The following is a 16,402-nucleotide window of genomic DNA, read 5'->3' as shown; positions in this document are numbered from 1 at the left end:
GTCATTCTATAAAATACTGTATATATATCTAGGGGTACGGCAAAGGAATTGTTCAAAATGATTGGATATAATTTCTAGTTGCCCCCTTATAGCTACATTTTCTCTCATGCACATGCACACACACGCAAACACACACACGCAAACACACACACGCAAACACACACACGCAAACACACACACACACACACACACACACACACACACACACACACACACACACACACACACACACACCATATTAAACTCACAAACCTGTTGAATCTTTAAAAGGTGATAATCCATACAAGCATTTAATCACAGTACATGAGTGAGTGAGTGAAGTTTTACATTGCTTTTAGCAATATTCCAGAAATATCTCGGCGGGGGACATCAGAAATGACACCACATAGATTCAAAAGAGGTGAAATTGTTGAAATTAGAATAAGAAGAGAAATTGTAAGTAATTGAAATAATTGCATAATCATTGACCAAATGTGAACCGCCTGAAATTGAACTTATTCAAACTATCATGCATTTCTGTCAGCGGAATCAATCAGAGCACACTAATGAGACCCCTTACTGCCAGGCGCCTCTGATAAGTGATGGAGTGGATGACGTCACTGGGGATGTGGGAGATTTTGTCGTATACACGTTACACCATGTGGAAAATGGTGGAGTTAAATATAGGAGAGTCATTGTAAAAATCTTTTGTTCATATGTTGATAATGGCTAGGTTAATGTCCCTTGTGTGCTGGTAGAATAGTTCCTGATTATTGACAAATAGTCCAGTTAATGTTCTTAAAGTTGACTGCCTTCTGGTGGTTAAAATGTGGAAACCTTTGTGTTGAAACTGGTGACAATATTCCATTTTAACATAATGTTAGATATTTCCGTGGTAGTTGTCATGTGAAGATCTTTGTGTTGAAACTGGTGACAATATTCCATTTTAACATAATGCTGGATATTTTCCTGGTAGTTGTCATGTGAAGACCTTTGTGTTGAAACTGGTGACAATATTTTAGTTAAACATCAAAATGTTGGATATTTTCCTGGTAGTTAGAATATGAAAATTGTTGAAACTATTGACAAATATTGCAATATGACATTACATCATGAAGGGAGATTGAAATAAAAGATGAAATTATTGAACTATGAGTGTTTGTTGCGACAGTTTGCTGTATCCTTGACTTGGACTTCTTTGATTGATTTCAATGGACTTGTCGTATTTTATTGAGAAATGTTATTTTTTGTAGATGACACATACATGAAGTTGGCAGTGGAGACCCTGGAGGAGCTAGACTGGTGTCTGGACCAGCTAGAGACCATCCAGACACATCGCTCCGTCAGTGACATGGCATCTAGCAAGGTAAGCCTTGGTTTTGTTCACACCGTTCCGTCAGGGACATGGCATCTAGCAAGGAAAGCCATCACTCTATCAGAAACACGTCATCTAGCAAACTTTTACATGTATATGATTTACACTTTTGACAATTTCTTAGCCCTTCTGACTCGTCAAGCCGAAGACCCGGGTTCGAATCCCCACATGGGTACAATGTGTGAAGCCCATTTCTGGTGTCCCCAGCCGTGATGTTGCTGGAATATTGCTAAAAGCGGCGTAAAACCAAACTCAGTCAGTCAGTCAGTCTTAGCCCTTCAAAGTCTCTGAAGATCACTATCAGTTTTAATCATATTTCCTATATCATATAAATAGTAAGGAATATTTTCCCTATGAAAGACTGTTGTGCTCAGCTTATCTGGACTTACCCATTATAAGGAAAGAATTATTGTACATCCATGGACTTATCTTTTAAGACAAAATATTATTGATGTCAACTTCTTGTTTATTCTATACACAACGTTGTTTCTGGGCTTTTCCTTGCCCCTTTGTCAGGTGAATAGTAACATGGACTTATCATTCAGTACAACCTCATCACAAGGCTAATGATTTTCCTGAGATATGAATTTCATATTATATTCATTATCAACCATTAATTGATTATCAACTTGTCAAAAAACAATGATCACTTTAGAAAGAAAAATGTCCGCCATTTCCCAAAACAAGGTCCTTCTAAGCCCTGAAGGCAGTGGCCAGAAGCAATGCCCCGAAGGCCACAGTCCTGTTCCAACTCCTGGAGTTGATGAATGTGTTGCACTTGGGATATGTCTCCTTAGATCATATAATTATATATGTGACTGAGGCAATACAGTGGTGATGATGGATAGTCTCACTGCACCAGGTCACCCTTTACCCTATGCCATCTATTCTACAGGACTAGAAGACAAGGTTAGGGAGTTCTTGTCTGGGGATAATGTATTTTTAGGCATACATCATCATCTTCTATCAGAGTTTATGCAGTGACATGACAGTCCATACCTTGTTCCAGCAGTTCTGGGGGCTTTAACCAGAAAGAATAGGGCATATCATTGTTTTTTTATTTAAGAATGCTAACCCTCAATCTCTGGGTAGTCAGTAATAAACTATTTAATTAACTTAAATATATGATTATTGTTTTTTAAATTGCAGTTAATTAAATTTAGAAATTTAAAAAGATAGAAGTTACATTTGTTCAAAGTGCAGGATTTAGAGCATTCATCCTGTTATATGCTTCTGTTTCTAATTCAGAGGGAGTTAGTGGGTATAGTTTTATGATATTTTTCCAATATTCCAACAATATTACTATATCTTGTGGTAAATGTTCTTGGCAATGCTGCACACCCAAGCATAACTTCACACCCAATTTTGCCAAAATTCATGTAGACAATATTGAATGAAATATTTAATGGAAAGGATATAATTTGTTACAAATATAAGTCTAGACATACTATTTTATTTCCATATGGTGTGATAACAAAATAAAACTTGTATACTTCAGTTTGGGTTTGTCTATGTAGGGCCCATAAAAGTTCTGAGTCCTGTACTGGGATTCAAACCACAGACCTGTTCTGAAGGTGGACTCCTTGTCCACAAGACCAACCAAGATATCATTCAGACGTTGGCCCAACATTGGCAATGGTTTTGCCAACATTGCCAATGTTGGGCCAACGTCCGAATGCTATCTGGGAAAGAGGTTAACCTCCAAGAGGATGTCACCTGTGGGATGACTGCATGGCCTGTTACATTTACGTGGTATTTCAAGTGCTCACTGTACTGTTGGTGCGTTTGGGGAAAAACATTAAACCTGATTCCATATGTGGATAATGTCTCTACTCTGTGAAGCTGGATTGTTTGGAGTGAGTGAGGTTAGTTTTTATACAGCACTCAGCTATATGGTGGCAGTCTGTAAATAATTGAGTCTGGACCAGACAATCCAGTGATCAACAGCATGAGCATCGATCTACCCAGTTGGGATACAATGACATGTGTCAACCAAGTCAGCGAGCCTGACCACCCGATCCCGGTAGTCACATCTTACAACAAGCATGGGTTACTGAAGATCAATTCTAATCCAGATCATCATCGGTTGGATTGTTTGGAAAGGAGTGAGAAAGACTTAAGATATTTCATGATTATAGCTGTCTCATTGAAATCAGATCTTAATTGTCTACTGCTAAACTACTATCTGAGGGCGTCCAATAACAGGTCATGTCAGACTCTACTGCCTTGTGGTTAGTTTGAGTTGTACACTCCCCATGGAGCTGAGAATGGAAATAGAGTGCATACCAATAAATCAACACAGTAATGAAGTTCTTAGAGCATGCTTGGGTTGGGGCATTATAAATATTATTGTTGTCATATAAATGTCTTCACGAAACCATGGTTACCAGAACAGGTGTGAGTAAAATTTCAGTGATGTCCAAAAATATCACAGAACTAAATCTATTATAAGTACATCATCAAAAGAATGTGTATTTTTTAAACTTCTTGTGCTTGGGATGTATTTCAGAGATCTTTCACAAGTTGATCGTCTATTGTACGACATTAAATGCAATGGTTAAGAATTAAGGTACACAGAATTAAGAGTACCAGAACTTTAATAGGGCACTGTGTCGAATCTATTGAAATACATCTTCAAATACCTCTCCCTGCACGCCCTTCTTTTTTATGGAAACTAGAAATAGTCCAGGTTTCCCCTGAGGCTGGTAGCAAGGACGTTCTGTTATCATGTCTTTTACTGGACGCATTGAAGACCAATATATTTAGAAATTGGACATAGATTGTATTAAAGGTTTGGACAGAAATAGGAGCTGTGTGGACAGTGACAGTTCAGTTTCTTTGTCGTGCACCATCCCTGGTGTTCTAATCGGAGCGTCGTCTACAGGAGCAGCCCTTAATGAATAGCTATGGAGGCCAGTATTGCTCACAGGAATAGTTAATCTACCATTACGATTAATTGCTAACGTGTGGATCTTTATGATGATGAAAAAGAAAGTATTTCTGACACTTTTTAGGTCTTTTTTGGACACTGAAGGATTGATTCATGTTAAAAATATCCTTACTTTGAATGTTCTATAAAGTTCATAAAGGGGTAGTAAATGCTTATGATCAAGCTGCAATCATACAGTAGACTACGCTTTCAGCAGAGATTTCTTTTGGTTAAGGAAATTAGTTTTGTCGCTATTTTTTCTATATCAGAACAAAGGATTAAACATCTATTACTTTTTTGTATGTAGAGCAGTTTTTTGTGTTTTTTTGCTTGTATTGAAATTGATGCGAAGGATGAAATGATTTTGAGACATATTATTTGGGGCAGTATCCTGAGTGAGATTAGTGCAGCTTTTGATAAAAGAAGACATACATGCTGACATGAATATTATAGGGATTCTGAGATGGGGAAAAAAAGTGTGATTCACAGAATCCTTTGAGACACATCACGTCTAATATGACAAATTACATTTGCTGTTCTTTTTATTAGAGTAATTATATAAGAACCATTAAGGCTGTTGCAAAGCTAATGTGATTATGTTAGGATTGAGGGCTGGAGTGAATATGAGGAACAGATCTGGAGGCTTTAGGTCAGTAGGATTGCTGACTTGTGTCCTAGTTTTTGTAAGCCATTGATTAGTCTGTGGAATAAGCCTTGGACCTGTGAACCAGTGAGTGGGACGAAGAGGAATGGCTTACTTTTATGAAACTGAATGTCAAGAATTGTCAAGGACAGTGTGGATACAGTTTGGTTAGGTCTTTGAAGTTTGTGTCAGATGATGTAGTCTGGGTTCCCCTGGGCATAGTGTTGACCTTGCTGCTCAAGGTCGAGTCTGTTGCTGTCTTGATGGTTGGTCACTGGAACAGGAATCAGAGCAAGTGAATGTAATGTACGTTGCTGAGCCTTCACAAGCACCAAAAACTTTAAGTTCATCCATTCATCTGTCCATCCACCCACCCATTCACCCATCCGTCCATCCATCCATGCAATATCCATCCATCCACTCATTCACCCATCCATCATCCATGCAATATCCATCCATCCACCCATCCATCCATCCATCCATCCATGCAATATCCATCCATCCATCCATCCATGCAATATCCATCCATCCACCCATCCATCCATCCATGCAATATCCATCCATCCACCCATTCACATCCATCCATCCATGCAATATCCATCCATCCATCCATCCATCCATCCATCCATCCATCCATCCACCCATCACCCATCCATCCATCCATCAATATCCATCCATCCACCCATCCATCCATCCATGCATCCATCCATCCATCCATCCATCATCCATCCATCCATCCATCCATCCAATATCATCCATCCATCCATCCATCCATCCATCCACCCATCCATCCATCCATCCATCCATCCATCCATCCATCCATCCATCCATCCATCCATCCATCCATCCATCCATCCATCCACCCATCCATCCATCCATCACCCATCCATCATCATCCATCCATCCATCCATCCATCCATCCATCCACCCATCCATCCATCCATCCATCCATGCAATATCCATCCATCCATCCATCCATTCACCCATCCATCCATCCATCCATGCAATATCCATCCATCCATCCATCCATCCATCCACCCATCCATCCATCACCCATCCATCCATCCATCCATCCACCCATCCATCCATGCAATATCCATCCACCCATCCATCCACCCATCCATCCATCCATCCATCCATCCATCCATCCATCCATCCATCCATCCATCCATCCACACCATCCATCATCCATCCATCCATCCATGTAATATCCATCCATCCATCCACCCATCCATCCATCCATCCATCCATCCACCCATTCACCCAATCCATCCAGAAGGGTTCATCAGAGTTAAGGTCATACGGGGATAACCATATCTACTTGGTCACACACCAGTGAAGATCCGGGTTAGTTTGATCTCCAGTAACCCATGCTTGTCGTAAAAGGTGACTAACAGGATTGGGTGGTCAGACTCGCTGATTTGGTTGACACATGTAATTGTATCCCAACTACGTAGGTTGATGCTCATGCTGTTGGTCACTGGATTGTCTGGTCCAGACTCGATTATTTACAGACTGACACGATATGGCCAGAATATTGCTGAGTGTGGAGTCAAACTAAACACACTCCTTCGCTCACACTTGGTGATGAGATTCGGTTACTTGGCTTGTTGCGTGTCATGTTACCATGGAGATGTTGATCGTGCTCATGATATCAACTGCTGATTGCACGTTGATGAATCACCATATCAATGTTTTCCTATAAAAGTATAAGAAATTGTAGTTATCATTTTTAAACATATTGACCACATATGGATGGAAAGGGGCTGGTGGGGTAGCCTAGTGGTTAAAGCGTTGGCTCGTCACGCTGAAGACCCGGGTTTGAATCCCCACATGGGTACAATATGTGAAGCCCATTTGTGGTGTCCCCCGCCGTGATATTGCTGGAATATTGCTTAAAGCGGTTCGTAAAACCAAACCCAGTCAGTCAGTCAGTATGGATGAAAAACAAATAACTTCAATCTTTAGCATGTGGTGACGTTTTATTGATAATGCCTCACAGCACTATGATGTCATTGATGATGTCTTACAGTGCTATGACGTCACTGACGAAGACCACAGTGCTATGATGTCATTGATGATGTCTTACAGTGCTATGACGTCACTGACGAAGACCACAGTGCAATGACATCATTGATGATGTCCACAGTGCTATGATGTCACTGACGAAGACCACAGTGCAATGATGTCATTGATGATGTCTTACAGTGCTATGACGTCACTGACGAAGACCACAGTGCTATGATGTCACTGATGATGTCTTTAGTGCAGTGTCATTGATGATGTCTTACAGTGCTATGACGTCACTGACGAAGACCACAGTGCTATGACATCACTGACGAAGACCACAGTGCAATGATGTCATTGATGATGTCTTACAGTGCTATGACGTCACTGACGAAGACCACAGTGCTATGACGTCACTGACGAAGACCACAGTGCAATGATGTCATTGATGATGTCTTACAGTGCTATGACGTCACTGACGAAGACCACAGTGCAATGATGTCATTGATGATGTCTTACAGTGCTATGACGTCACTGACGTAGACCACAGTGCAATGATGTCATTGATGATGTCTTACAGTGCTATGACGTCACTGACGAAGACCACAGTGCTATGACGTCACTGATGAAGACCACAGTGCAATGATGTCATTGATGATGTCTTACAGTGCTATGATGTCACTGACGAGGTGCTACCACAGCACAATGATGTCATTGATGATGTCTTACAGTGCTGAGATGTCACTGACGACCACAGTGCAATGGTGTCATTGATGATGTCCACATGATGTCACTGACAAAGACCACAGTGCTATGACGCCACTGATGAAGACCACAGTGCAATGATGTCATTGATGATGTCTTACAGAGCTATGACGCCACTGACGAAGACCACAGTGCTATGACGCCACTGACTGATGATGACCACAGTGCAATGACGTCACTAATGATGTCTTACAGTGCTATGACGTCACTGACGAAGACCACAGAGCAATGATGTGGGAATGAAAACCATGTTACAGCACTTAATCTCCTAGAAGCAATATGTGACAGTCATAAAATGGAAATGGATGCCTTTTTCGATGTCATTGATGATATTAAATATGTTGACGAAGACCAGCAATGATGACCATGTTACATGTCCCTTTTTTCATGATGTTCAGCTCATCACTTCATTAGAGAGGTTTCATGACATCATATCGTTAGAACACTCCCACTCGAGACAGCTCACGATGCACAGTAATTACACTCGATCATACCAGCCGACATCCGATACCCCACTCACTCACTCACTCATGTCACTCGTCACTCACACAACTCTTTTATGTAATTCTACAAGTCAACGAACATCCAAAGCCCACATTGTTAATCATAGCTGTTATTGATTTTACTTGCATGCTTTATTGATGTAAGGTCCAACATTAGATCACAGGTTGGCGTATAACTTTAACTGTGTATGACTAAACCTGTCATTGTCTTAAAGTTCAGGGGCTGCAGGGTAGCCTAGTGCGTAAAACATTCACTTGTCACACCAAAAACCCGGGTTTGATCCCCCATTGGGTCCAATGTGTGGAGCCCATTTCTGTTGCTGTGATATTGTTGGAATATTGCTAAAAATGGTGTAAAACTGAGCTCACTCACTTCAAGCTCAATGAGGTAATTACACCTAATGAGTATATAATATGTTATTAAGTTTTAAACTTTGTGCCAGACTTCTAAACCTTTCTGCACTGGCACAAGCACTTCTGACACAAATAGACACTTGAGTATTATTTTCATCTGTCCATCCACCGACCCATTCACCCATCAATCCATCCATCCATCCATGCAATATCCATCCATCCCCCCATCCATCCATCCATGCAATATCCATCCATCCACCCATTCACCCATCCATCCATCCATGCAATATCCATCCATCCCCCCATCCATCCATCCATGCAATATCCATCCATCCACCCATTCACCCATCCATCCATCCATGCAATATCCATCCATCCACCCATCCATCCATCCATGCAATATCCATCCACCCACCCATTCACCCATCCATCCATCCATGCAATATCCATCCATCCACCTATCCATCCATCCATGCAATATCCATCCATTCACCCATCCATCCATCCATCCATCCATGCAATATCCATCCATTCATCCACCCATCCATCCATCCATGCAATATCCATCCATCCACCCACCCATTCACCCATCCATCCATGCAATACCCATCCATCCACCCACCCATTCACCCATCAAACCCACCCATCCACCAACACTAAAAATGGTGTAAAACTGAGCTCACTCACTTAAAGTTCAATGAGGTAATTACACCTAATGAATATATAATATGTTATTAAGTTTTAAACTTTGTGCCAGACTTCTAAACCTTTCTGCACTGGCACACGCACTTCTGACACAAATAGACACTTGAGTATTATATTGTACTGAACAACACGTATATGGCTTCATCCTCTCTGTCATCTGATCAGTACCATTTGATCAATGTTCTCTCTCTTCACTTGCGTTCAAGGATAGAATTCTTTGTCTGAGAGACACTTAAGGTGAATCACAACAATGGCTCTTTTGGGATGTGTTGACGCTTCTCAATCAGATGGAGGATTTGTGGAGGCTTTTAATAGATAGACATTTGTAGATGGCTTGTACTTTCTCTGCACTTTAGATGGGAGTGTATTTGTTATCACCTTGTTTATAGGCAAATACAGTAAACTAAGACCATTATGAACTCATGACGACAATTAATTTTGGGTGTTCTATCCATACTGTGTTATTCACATTTCAACTAAAATATACAGCGGGTGGCGAGGGCAAAACAACAAGTTTCTGATATCCATCCTTTCATTATACGCGTGTTTGTTTTTAGCATAATTTAATGAATGATGGAAGATTTTCGTTTTAATTGTTATTTGCTTATGACCTTGATTTGATCAGTGTTTTGGACAACCAGTCTAGTCTTGCGTGTGGGTTAGTGAGTGAGGTGGGTGTCGTTTTGACAGTTTTCCAGTTATAGTGAGTGAGTGAGTGAGTTTAGTTTAAGCCGCTTTTAGCAATATTCCAGCAATATTACTGCAGGGAACACCAGACATGGTTTTCCAGTTATATGACTGTATGTCAGGTTAACGTGGATGAAAAGCCTCAAGTCCTGCGGGTCTTAGATGGTCCTGGTGTCACCAAGGGGAGGCAACTCTGCTCATTGAAATAAGGTGCTTTAGATGACTGGGACCCCTATTCTTCCTGTTATGTATGGAAGATGGTTTGGTGAAAAATCAAATTGCTTACTGTAGCAATTTAATATTTTATTGTGAAGATGTATCATGGAAAAAATTGATATTCAGCTGTCCAAGATGTCCATATTGAGAAGATATCGACAAACAATGTGATATCCAGTAGACAAGGAATTAAGAATTTGAGAAAATACCATCAATGGCGAAACACTTTAATCAATTGCATGTCAGTCAATCATGAAATAATATCAAATTGTTCCTTATGCTTGATTGACAGGTTTGCATGTCACTTTCCATGGGCATACAACAGCTGTTGGGATCTATTGACGACATGTGTATTTCTGTCTGTTAACAGTGACTAATAAACAGTATTGTGCAGGCTAAGTGACACATGTCTGACACGTACTGCAGATTACCTATGCACACTTAAGTTTTATAAGCATCGTCAACAACGACATGTTGTGGAAGACATACACGTGTTACGGGGCAATATGTTTTGATGGAGGAATGTTGAATTTTCATCATCAGAAGTTGTCAAAAGTACTTGTCTTTTTCAAATATCCTTTGCTTGAGATGTATGTAAAAAATCTTTCTCAATTTGATGTCTAACTCAAGGCAATGGCTAATTGTTTAATGACAGAAAGAGCATGGGGCCTTAAGCAGAGAGTTACTTCCCTTCCCTTCCGCATTGAATTTTATGAAGCATTGAATTCCCACAGTTGTAGCTCACCTGACTTATAAACAGTGAAATTTATCGTCCACATGTATCATGCTTCATAAACATTTTTTTTCTCAGAAACCACAAACCAATCATGCTGAAACTTTGCTTCTTTGTCGTACCATAGATGACATCCCAATTTGTTCAAGATGTTACAATGCAATTTTCAACATGCTGTCACAGAAACCATTTTGAAAAAGCTATTCATGCCAATTGTTTTTGACATATGACAGGTATAATTTGTAGTGGGGCTGAACTTTAGAGTTGTTTAGTATTGTGCTTAACCCTCTAAATCTCTCCAACTGCATTTCCTAGCACTATATGCCGTGATGTTGCTGGAATATTTCTAAAAGCGGCATAAAACCAAACTCAGTCAGTCAGTCATTCCTAGCACTATACACATCATCCTTCGGACACTGCTAGACCAAGGAAGTTGAAGCCTAAATCCCCACCTGTTATAAAAGCTGAATTTGTTAAAGAGTTCAAATCCTAATTTGCAATATGGCCACCAAGCCAGCCATATTGAAAAAAGCTGTTCATGGCCATTTCTCAGCCACTTTTGGACAAACTGTAATCATGTAAATGTATTTCATGCTAATTTTTAAATAATTTTATTGATTTAAACAAATTTTTTGAGTAAAGAAAAAACATTCCTCACACCTGTCTGTCAGCCAGCTGGGAAAACATCTTTAAAGCAAATACCAGACCAGTTCTGACCTAATGGCCTCTTTGTGTTTCACTGTGTTTTGGTGATTAGTTGCTTTCATTGGGGGCTCATAGGCCATGCTTTCATGAAATAATATATCCTCCGTGATCCCTAAAATACACATTATGTGGTGTCACAGGATTGCGTCATTTGGATGATATTATTTTGAATAAGTCAGGCATTTGTTTGCCTTTTCAGATAATTCCCTTATGCTTGTGACATATTCATAATTTTTTTCTTTGTCTGTTTCAGTTCAAACGAATGTTGAATCGAGAGCTGAGTCACTTCGCCGAATCTAGCAAGTCTGGAAACCAGATAGCAGAGTTTATTTGCAATACTTATTTAGGTAAGTGATATTTATTAGCTGGGGTCTTTGAAAAGGGGGATGGGTTGCACACTGCACTGGTCATCGACTGGACACATGAAAGAGGGACTTCCTATATACCACAGATCTACGTCCCAGTTAACTAATATCTGTGTCTTATCTAATATGGATCTGTGTCCTAGCTAACCTATATCTGTGTCCTAGTTACCATGGATCTGCTTTCTAACTACCCTACAACTGTGTCCTAGCTACCCTCAACTGTGTCCTAGCTACCCTACAACTGTCCCAGCTACCCTTCAACTGTGTCCTAGCTACCCTACAACTGTGTCCTAGCTACCCTACAACTGTGTCCCAGCTACCCAACAACTGTGTCCTAGCTACCCCAGATATCTGTGTCCTAGCTACCCTACAACTGTGTCCCAGCTACCCTACAACTGTGTCCTAGCTACTCTCAGCTGTGTCCTAGGTACCCCAGATATCTGTGTCCTAGCTACCCTACAACTGTGTCCTAGCTACCCTCAACTGTGTCCTAGGTACCACAGATATCTGCATCCTAGCTACCATGGATCTGCATCATAGCCAGTATGGATCTGTGTTCTAGCTACCTTGCATCTGTGTCCTAGCCAACATTGACATGTGTCTGCAATGGGAACAAACCTGCTCCATCACAAAAAAATATTCAAAGGGAAGAAAGTTATTAAAAAAAAGGCAACATCTCTTGTCATTTTATTCTGACACGTCATCAGCCTTTTTGGACTGAACACCTACAGAGAAATACACACCTTGGTGCTTGACAAAGATGCCACACCTTGAGAAAACCTGGTGCTGGTGTCAGTTAAAGAACTTGACAGACATATTGGACACATGTTTGGCTTCTCCAAGCCAGACAAGCTTGTCACTAAGTGCATTACCTTGTCTCCCAGTTCTCTCCTACTGTACATGGGTGATAGATACAGTAGTGGTGTCGTGAAAAATCTTCAGATAAAGGGCCTATGATTAACAAGAAGAGTTTTTTTTAAACAATTTCTTTTTATTGAGACATAATGCTACTAAAAATATATGAAGATAAAATTCTGAGATGTGAAGTTGTCATGCATTTCTCAAGTCTTGGCAGGTGTTATAAGTAAGTCAGAATTTCATACAATTCAGGAACAGCTCTTAACAGCAGATTGTTGTGAATTTGCCTCCTTTGGAGTCAAGTTGCTTGCTACATTTTGTGATGTGACTTTTTAGAAACCTGCTTTAAGATTCATCAGTCCTGTTGCTTCTATATGTAATGTTTCAAATGCAGTTGAAATTGTCTCAGTTTCAAGAATAGGTACTGGAGCTCATCTTAAAAAAATAATTAAATTAAATAATCAAATGTATTGGTCTATTGATGGTCACTACAAACAATTTTGTATTTGACCATCACTTATTTTTTTGTTTTTAGAAGTTTAAATTATCTTTTTAAGTAAGTCATTTTAATTTGTAGATGGTTCCTGATAATTTCTGATTTGGTGGATAAGCAAATGGACTGTCTTTTTGAAACCAATATGATGTTGTTGTCAAAATCAACACTTTGCTCTACTAAGCATACAGGGAAGTAAGTGTGTAAAGAGCCTGTGTGAAAGTGTCTTTGAAAGTTTTGTAAAATATCTCAATTAAAAGTATCATAAATGTCATCGTAGGTTCTCTATTAATGGAATAAATATTTAAGAATTCAAAACGGTTTATTTAGAATCAAACCTGCACATTTAGCAGTTTCCTTCGTTTTCCATTGTTGCTATGAATACAAGACAGTGAATCATAATAACATCATAACAGAACATGACAGCTATATTTAAATTCCTTTTTTAATGTCATGAAAAGGGGACTACTTTATTCGTTTTATATATATTTTTGAAGATTTGGTACATCAGCATTTCTTTTTCAATATAACAGAAATATTAACATATGGGAACTCCGACTTTGAAAAGGATTTTTATTTCATAATCATAATCAGACTGATCCATTGGTCCATAATAAAAATTGCTTGAATTGAACCAGTGGGCAAGCATTAGTTTCAAACATGTTGGTTAGTCCTAGTTGTTGATAGTTTGAAAAGCATTTGTGTCGAAGTATAAGCAATACCAAGAATTTATTAAGTATGGATTTGGAGAATTATTTGCAGATCAAAGCTTAAGCAATGGTTTAATCCCTTTGATATGCACTCAAAGGTAGAAGTCACTGGGATCATATTGATTTATTGACAGCTGGAAAGTAATAGTAATTATGATGATATAGATTTCATGACCATATTTATTGATCGATCTTCTTTGTATGCAACAAACCATTTGTTAACATGGACCAACCTGACGTCTTTCCGTAAGTCCCGGAAGTAATTATTCTTTCATCACATCAAAAGTTGAAAAGAATCTTTAACTGGTGCAAAGAACAATATCATTAGTAGTCTGGATATGAGATGCAATTTTAATATTTTTCATTGATACAATTTTGCAGTATTATGCTGCAAATGTAATGCCAAATGTTTGGCAATATTAGGGGAGACATAACACATGATACTTAGATGCAAGCAGGGTACGTTGAAAATAATTGAATGAGTCAAATCCAGTCAGATCTGACATTAAGAAGAGTCTTGATTAAAAAAAGTAAATTCTGTTTTACTTTTACACAGGAGTCACGGATCTCCTTATTAGTGCACCGTTACCATGGATACAAGCAAAATAGTATAGCTTCAATGGCACACTTAGAAATATCGTTTTCTTAACAACAGAAATCATGAAGATGTTTTGAATTATATAAAGCCAGTGATGAATAATATTTCACAATTAGGTGGGAAGCACATTCAATCTGAACATTTAGAACATTAAGGTATAAAATTCTTCAAATCGGCATACACATTTAACTGAACAATTAGAATTCTTCACAAAATTAAAACTGAAGAATTTATTAACAGAATTCTTCACAAAATTAACATGGGAATTCAGAAAGGTATTATCGGTCTCAATAAAATAAAAACTGTTTGGCCACATCTTGTTTTTTTAAACTGAGGGGTTTTTTTTATCTTGAATCTTTATTCAAATAATAAACAATGGATGGGATATCTTATGACAGCTACAAATATATTTCACAAAAATGACATATATATATTTTATATTATATATGACCAGTTTCCAAATATTCCTCATCTCATGGAAATGTAGCCAAGATCATTTACTTGATTTACATTGGGCACTAGAATATCTGAAGGTTCAGTTATGCAAGCCCTTAATAAAGGTACCCTAGCTATGACCCCCTAGAGATTCTGCTATGCAAGATATGGAAACAAACAGCCGAGAAAGCCAACTTTCCGCTGTACCATATGTCATTTTGTTATTTTGGGCTCAGCTCAGGTGGGGCTAGGTAACTTAGATATTGGCATTCCCAGCCTCTGCTTTCCGGAATGAATCTTAAGCTGTATGACTTACATGTATTCCCTGAAATCATATTTCGGTTAAGTAGAAATCAGTTTTCGAAAACGGATCTACAAGCTGTGTGGTTTATGGGTGTTCAAATACTCTATGAACTGTTTGGGTAGACTGGTGTGGCTAAGATTTTTGTTTTTCTGTTTAGGAAGGGACAGCAATGAAATAACACCCATAGTTTTGTACTTAAACCGGAAGGAAGAATGTGGGAGATGAGTTATAGGGTGTTTACATCTTTAACCTCTCATTTTATTATATTGTTTATGAGGTATTTTGAAGGTTTGAACTGGACAAGATGTTTTCTTAGGACTTCATCACTAAAATGGTTGCAATTCCAAAATGTTGTTTGTTAGGAATCTTGATATATGTATTTGAAGTAATTGTTTTGTTGATGCTTTTGGGCAGTTTCTATTGAAATAAGTTGTAATGTAATAAAGTCAGTGATTTTATACCACTTTGGGCAATATTCCAGTCATAATATAGTTGAGACAACAAACAGTGTCTTCGAGCATCAAACCCAGGAATCGAACTCAGACCTTTGGTGTCATGAACAAGCACTTAACCACTAGGCTAAACTTCATCTCTTTAGTGGATATGTTGTTAATTATATGCATGTGTAAGTTTCAAAAGCATAATGGAATTACATTTCAAAGTTATTCAGTTTCTAGTTACATGTACTGTGTGAGTTGCTTCCCTTTATCTTGCCAGGATCTGCTGATCTGGAGTGGTAAGCTTGTATGACTTGCGTTCAGTGGTCTCACAAACCTGACATGCCTTAATATAATTACATTTACTTTAATGTGTTAAGCTCAACTCACTTAGTTGTAATCAAATGTAACTGCCTCCCATCCTACGGTTTGAAAATAACATAATTTTATTCATACTTTTCCCTTCAAGCAATAATTCAGTGTTCATAGAGTTTTTGTTATTAATTTTCAATTTCTGATTATTTGCTGTCAGATCAGTAGGCACCCTCATGAATATGTTTTGCAAGTGAAATTAATCTGCTTTTTGTATAATAACAACATG

General features: G+C 38.7%; 1 protein-coding gene across 1 annotated transcript in view; it reads left to right on the top strand.

Moving 5' to 3' along the window:
* The window catches only part of LOC124254979 (cAMP-specific 3',5'-cyclic phosphodiesterase 4C-like), a 471,981-nt gene that overhangs the window by 423,398 nt on the left and 32,181 nt on the right, over positions 1-16,402 (top strand). Inside the window, 2 exon segments of the mRNA XM_046688819.1 lie at positions 1,233-1,345; positions 11,855-11,948. Coding sequence (XP_046544775.1) covers positions 1,233-1,345; positions 11,855-11,948 — 207 coding nt within the window.

Source organism: Haliotis rubra, unplaced genomic scaffold (assembly GCF_003918875.1).
Source record: "Haliotis rubra isolate DU_JTF1 unplaced genomic scaffold, ASM391887v1 Scf59, whole genome shotgun sequence".
NCBI classification, from domain to species: domain Eukaryota; kingdom Metazoa; phylum Mollusca; class Gastropoda; order Lepetellida; family Haliotidae; genus Haliotis; species Haliotis rubra.
This window is presented reverse-complemented; position numbering and strand designations above follow the sequence as displayed.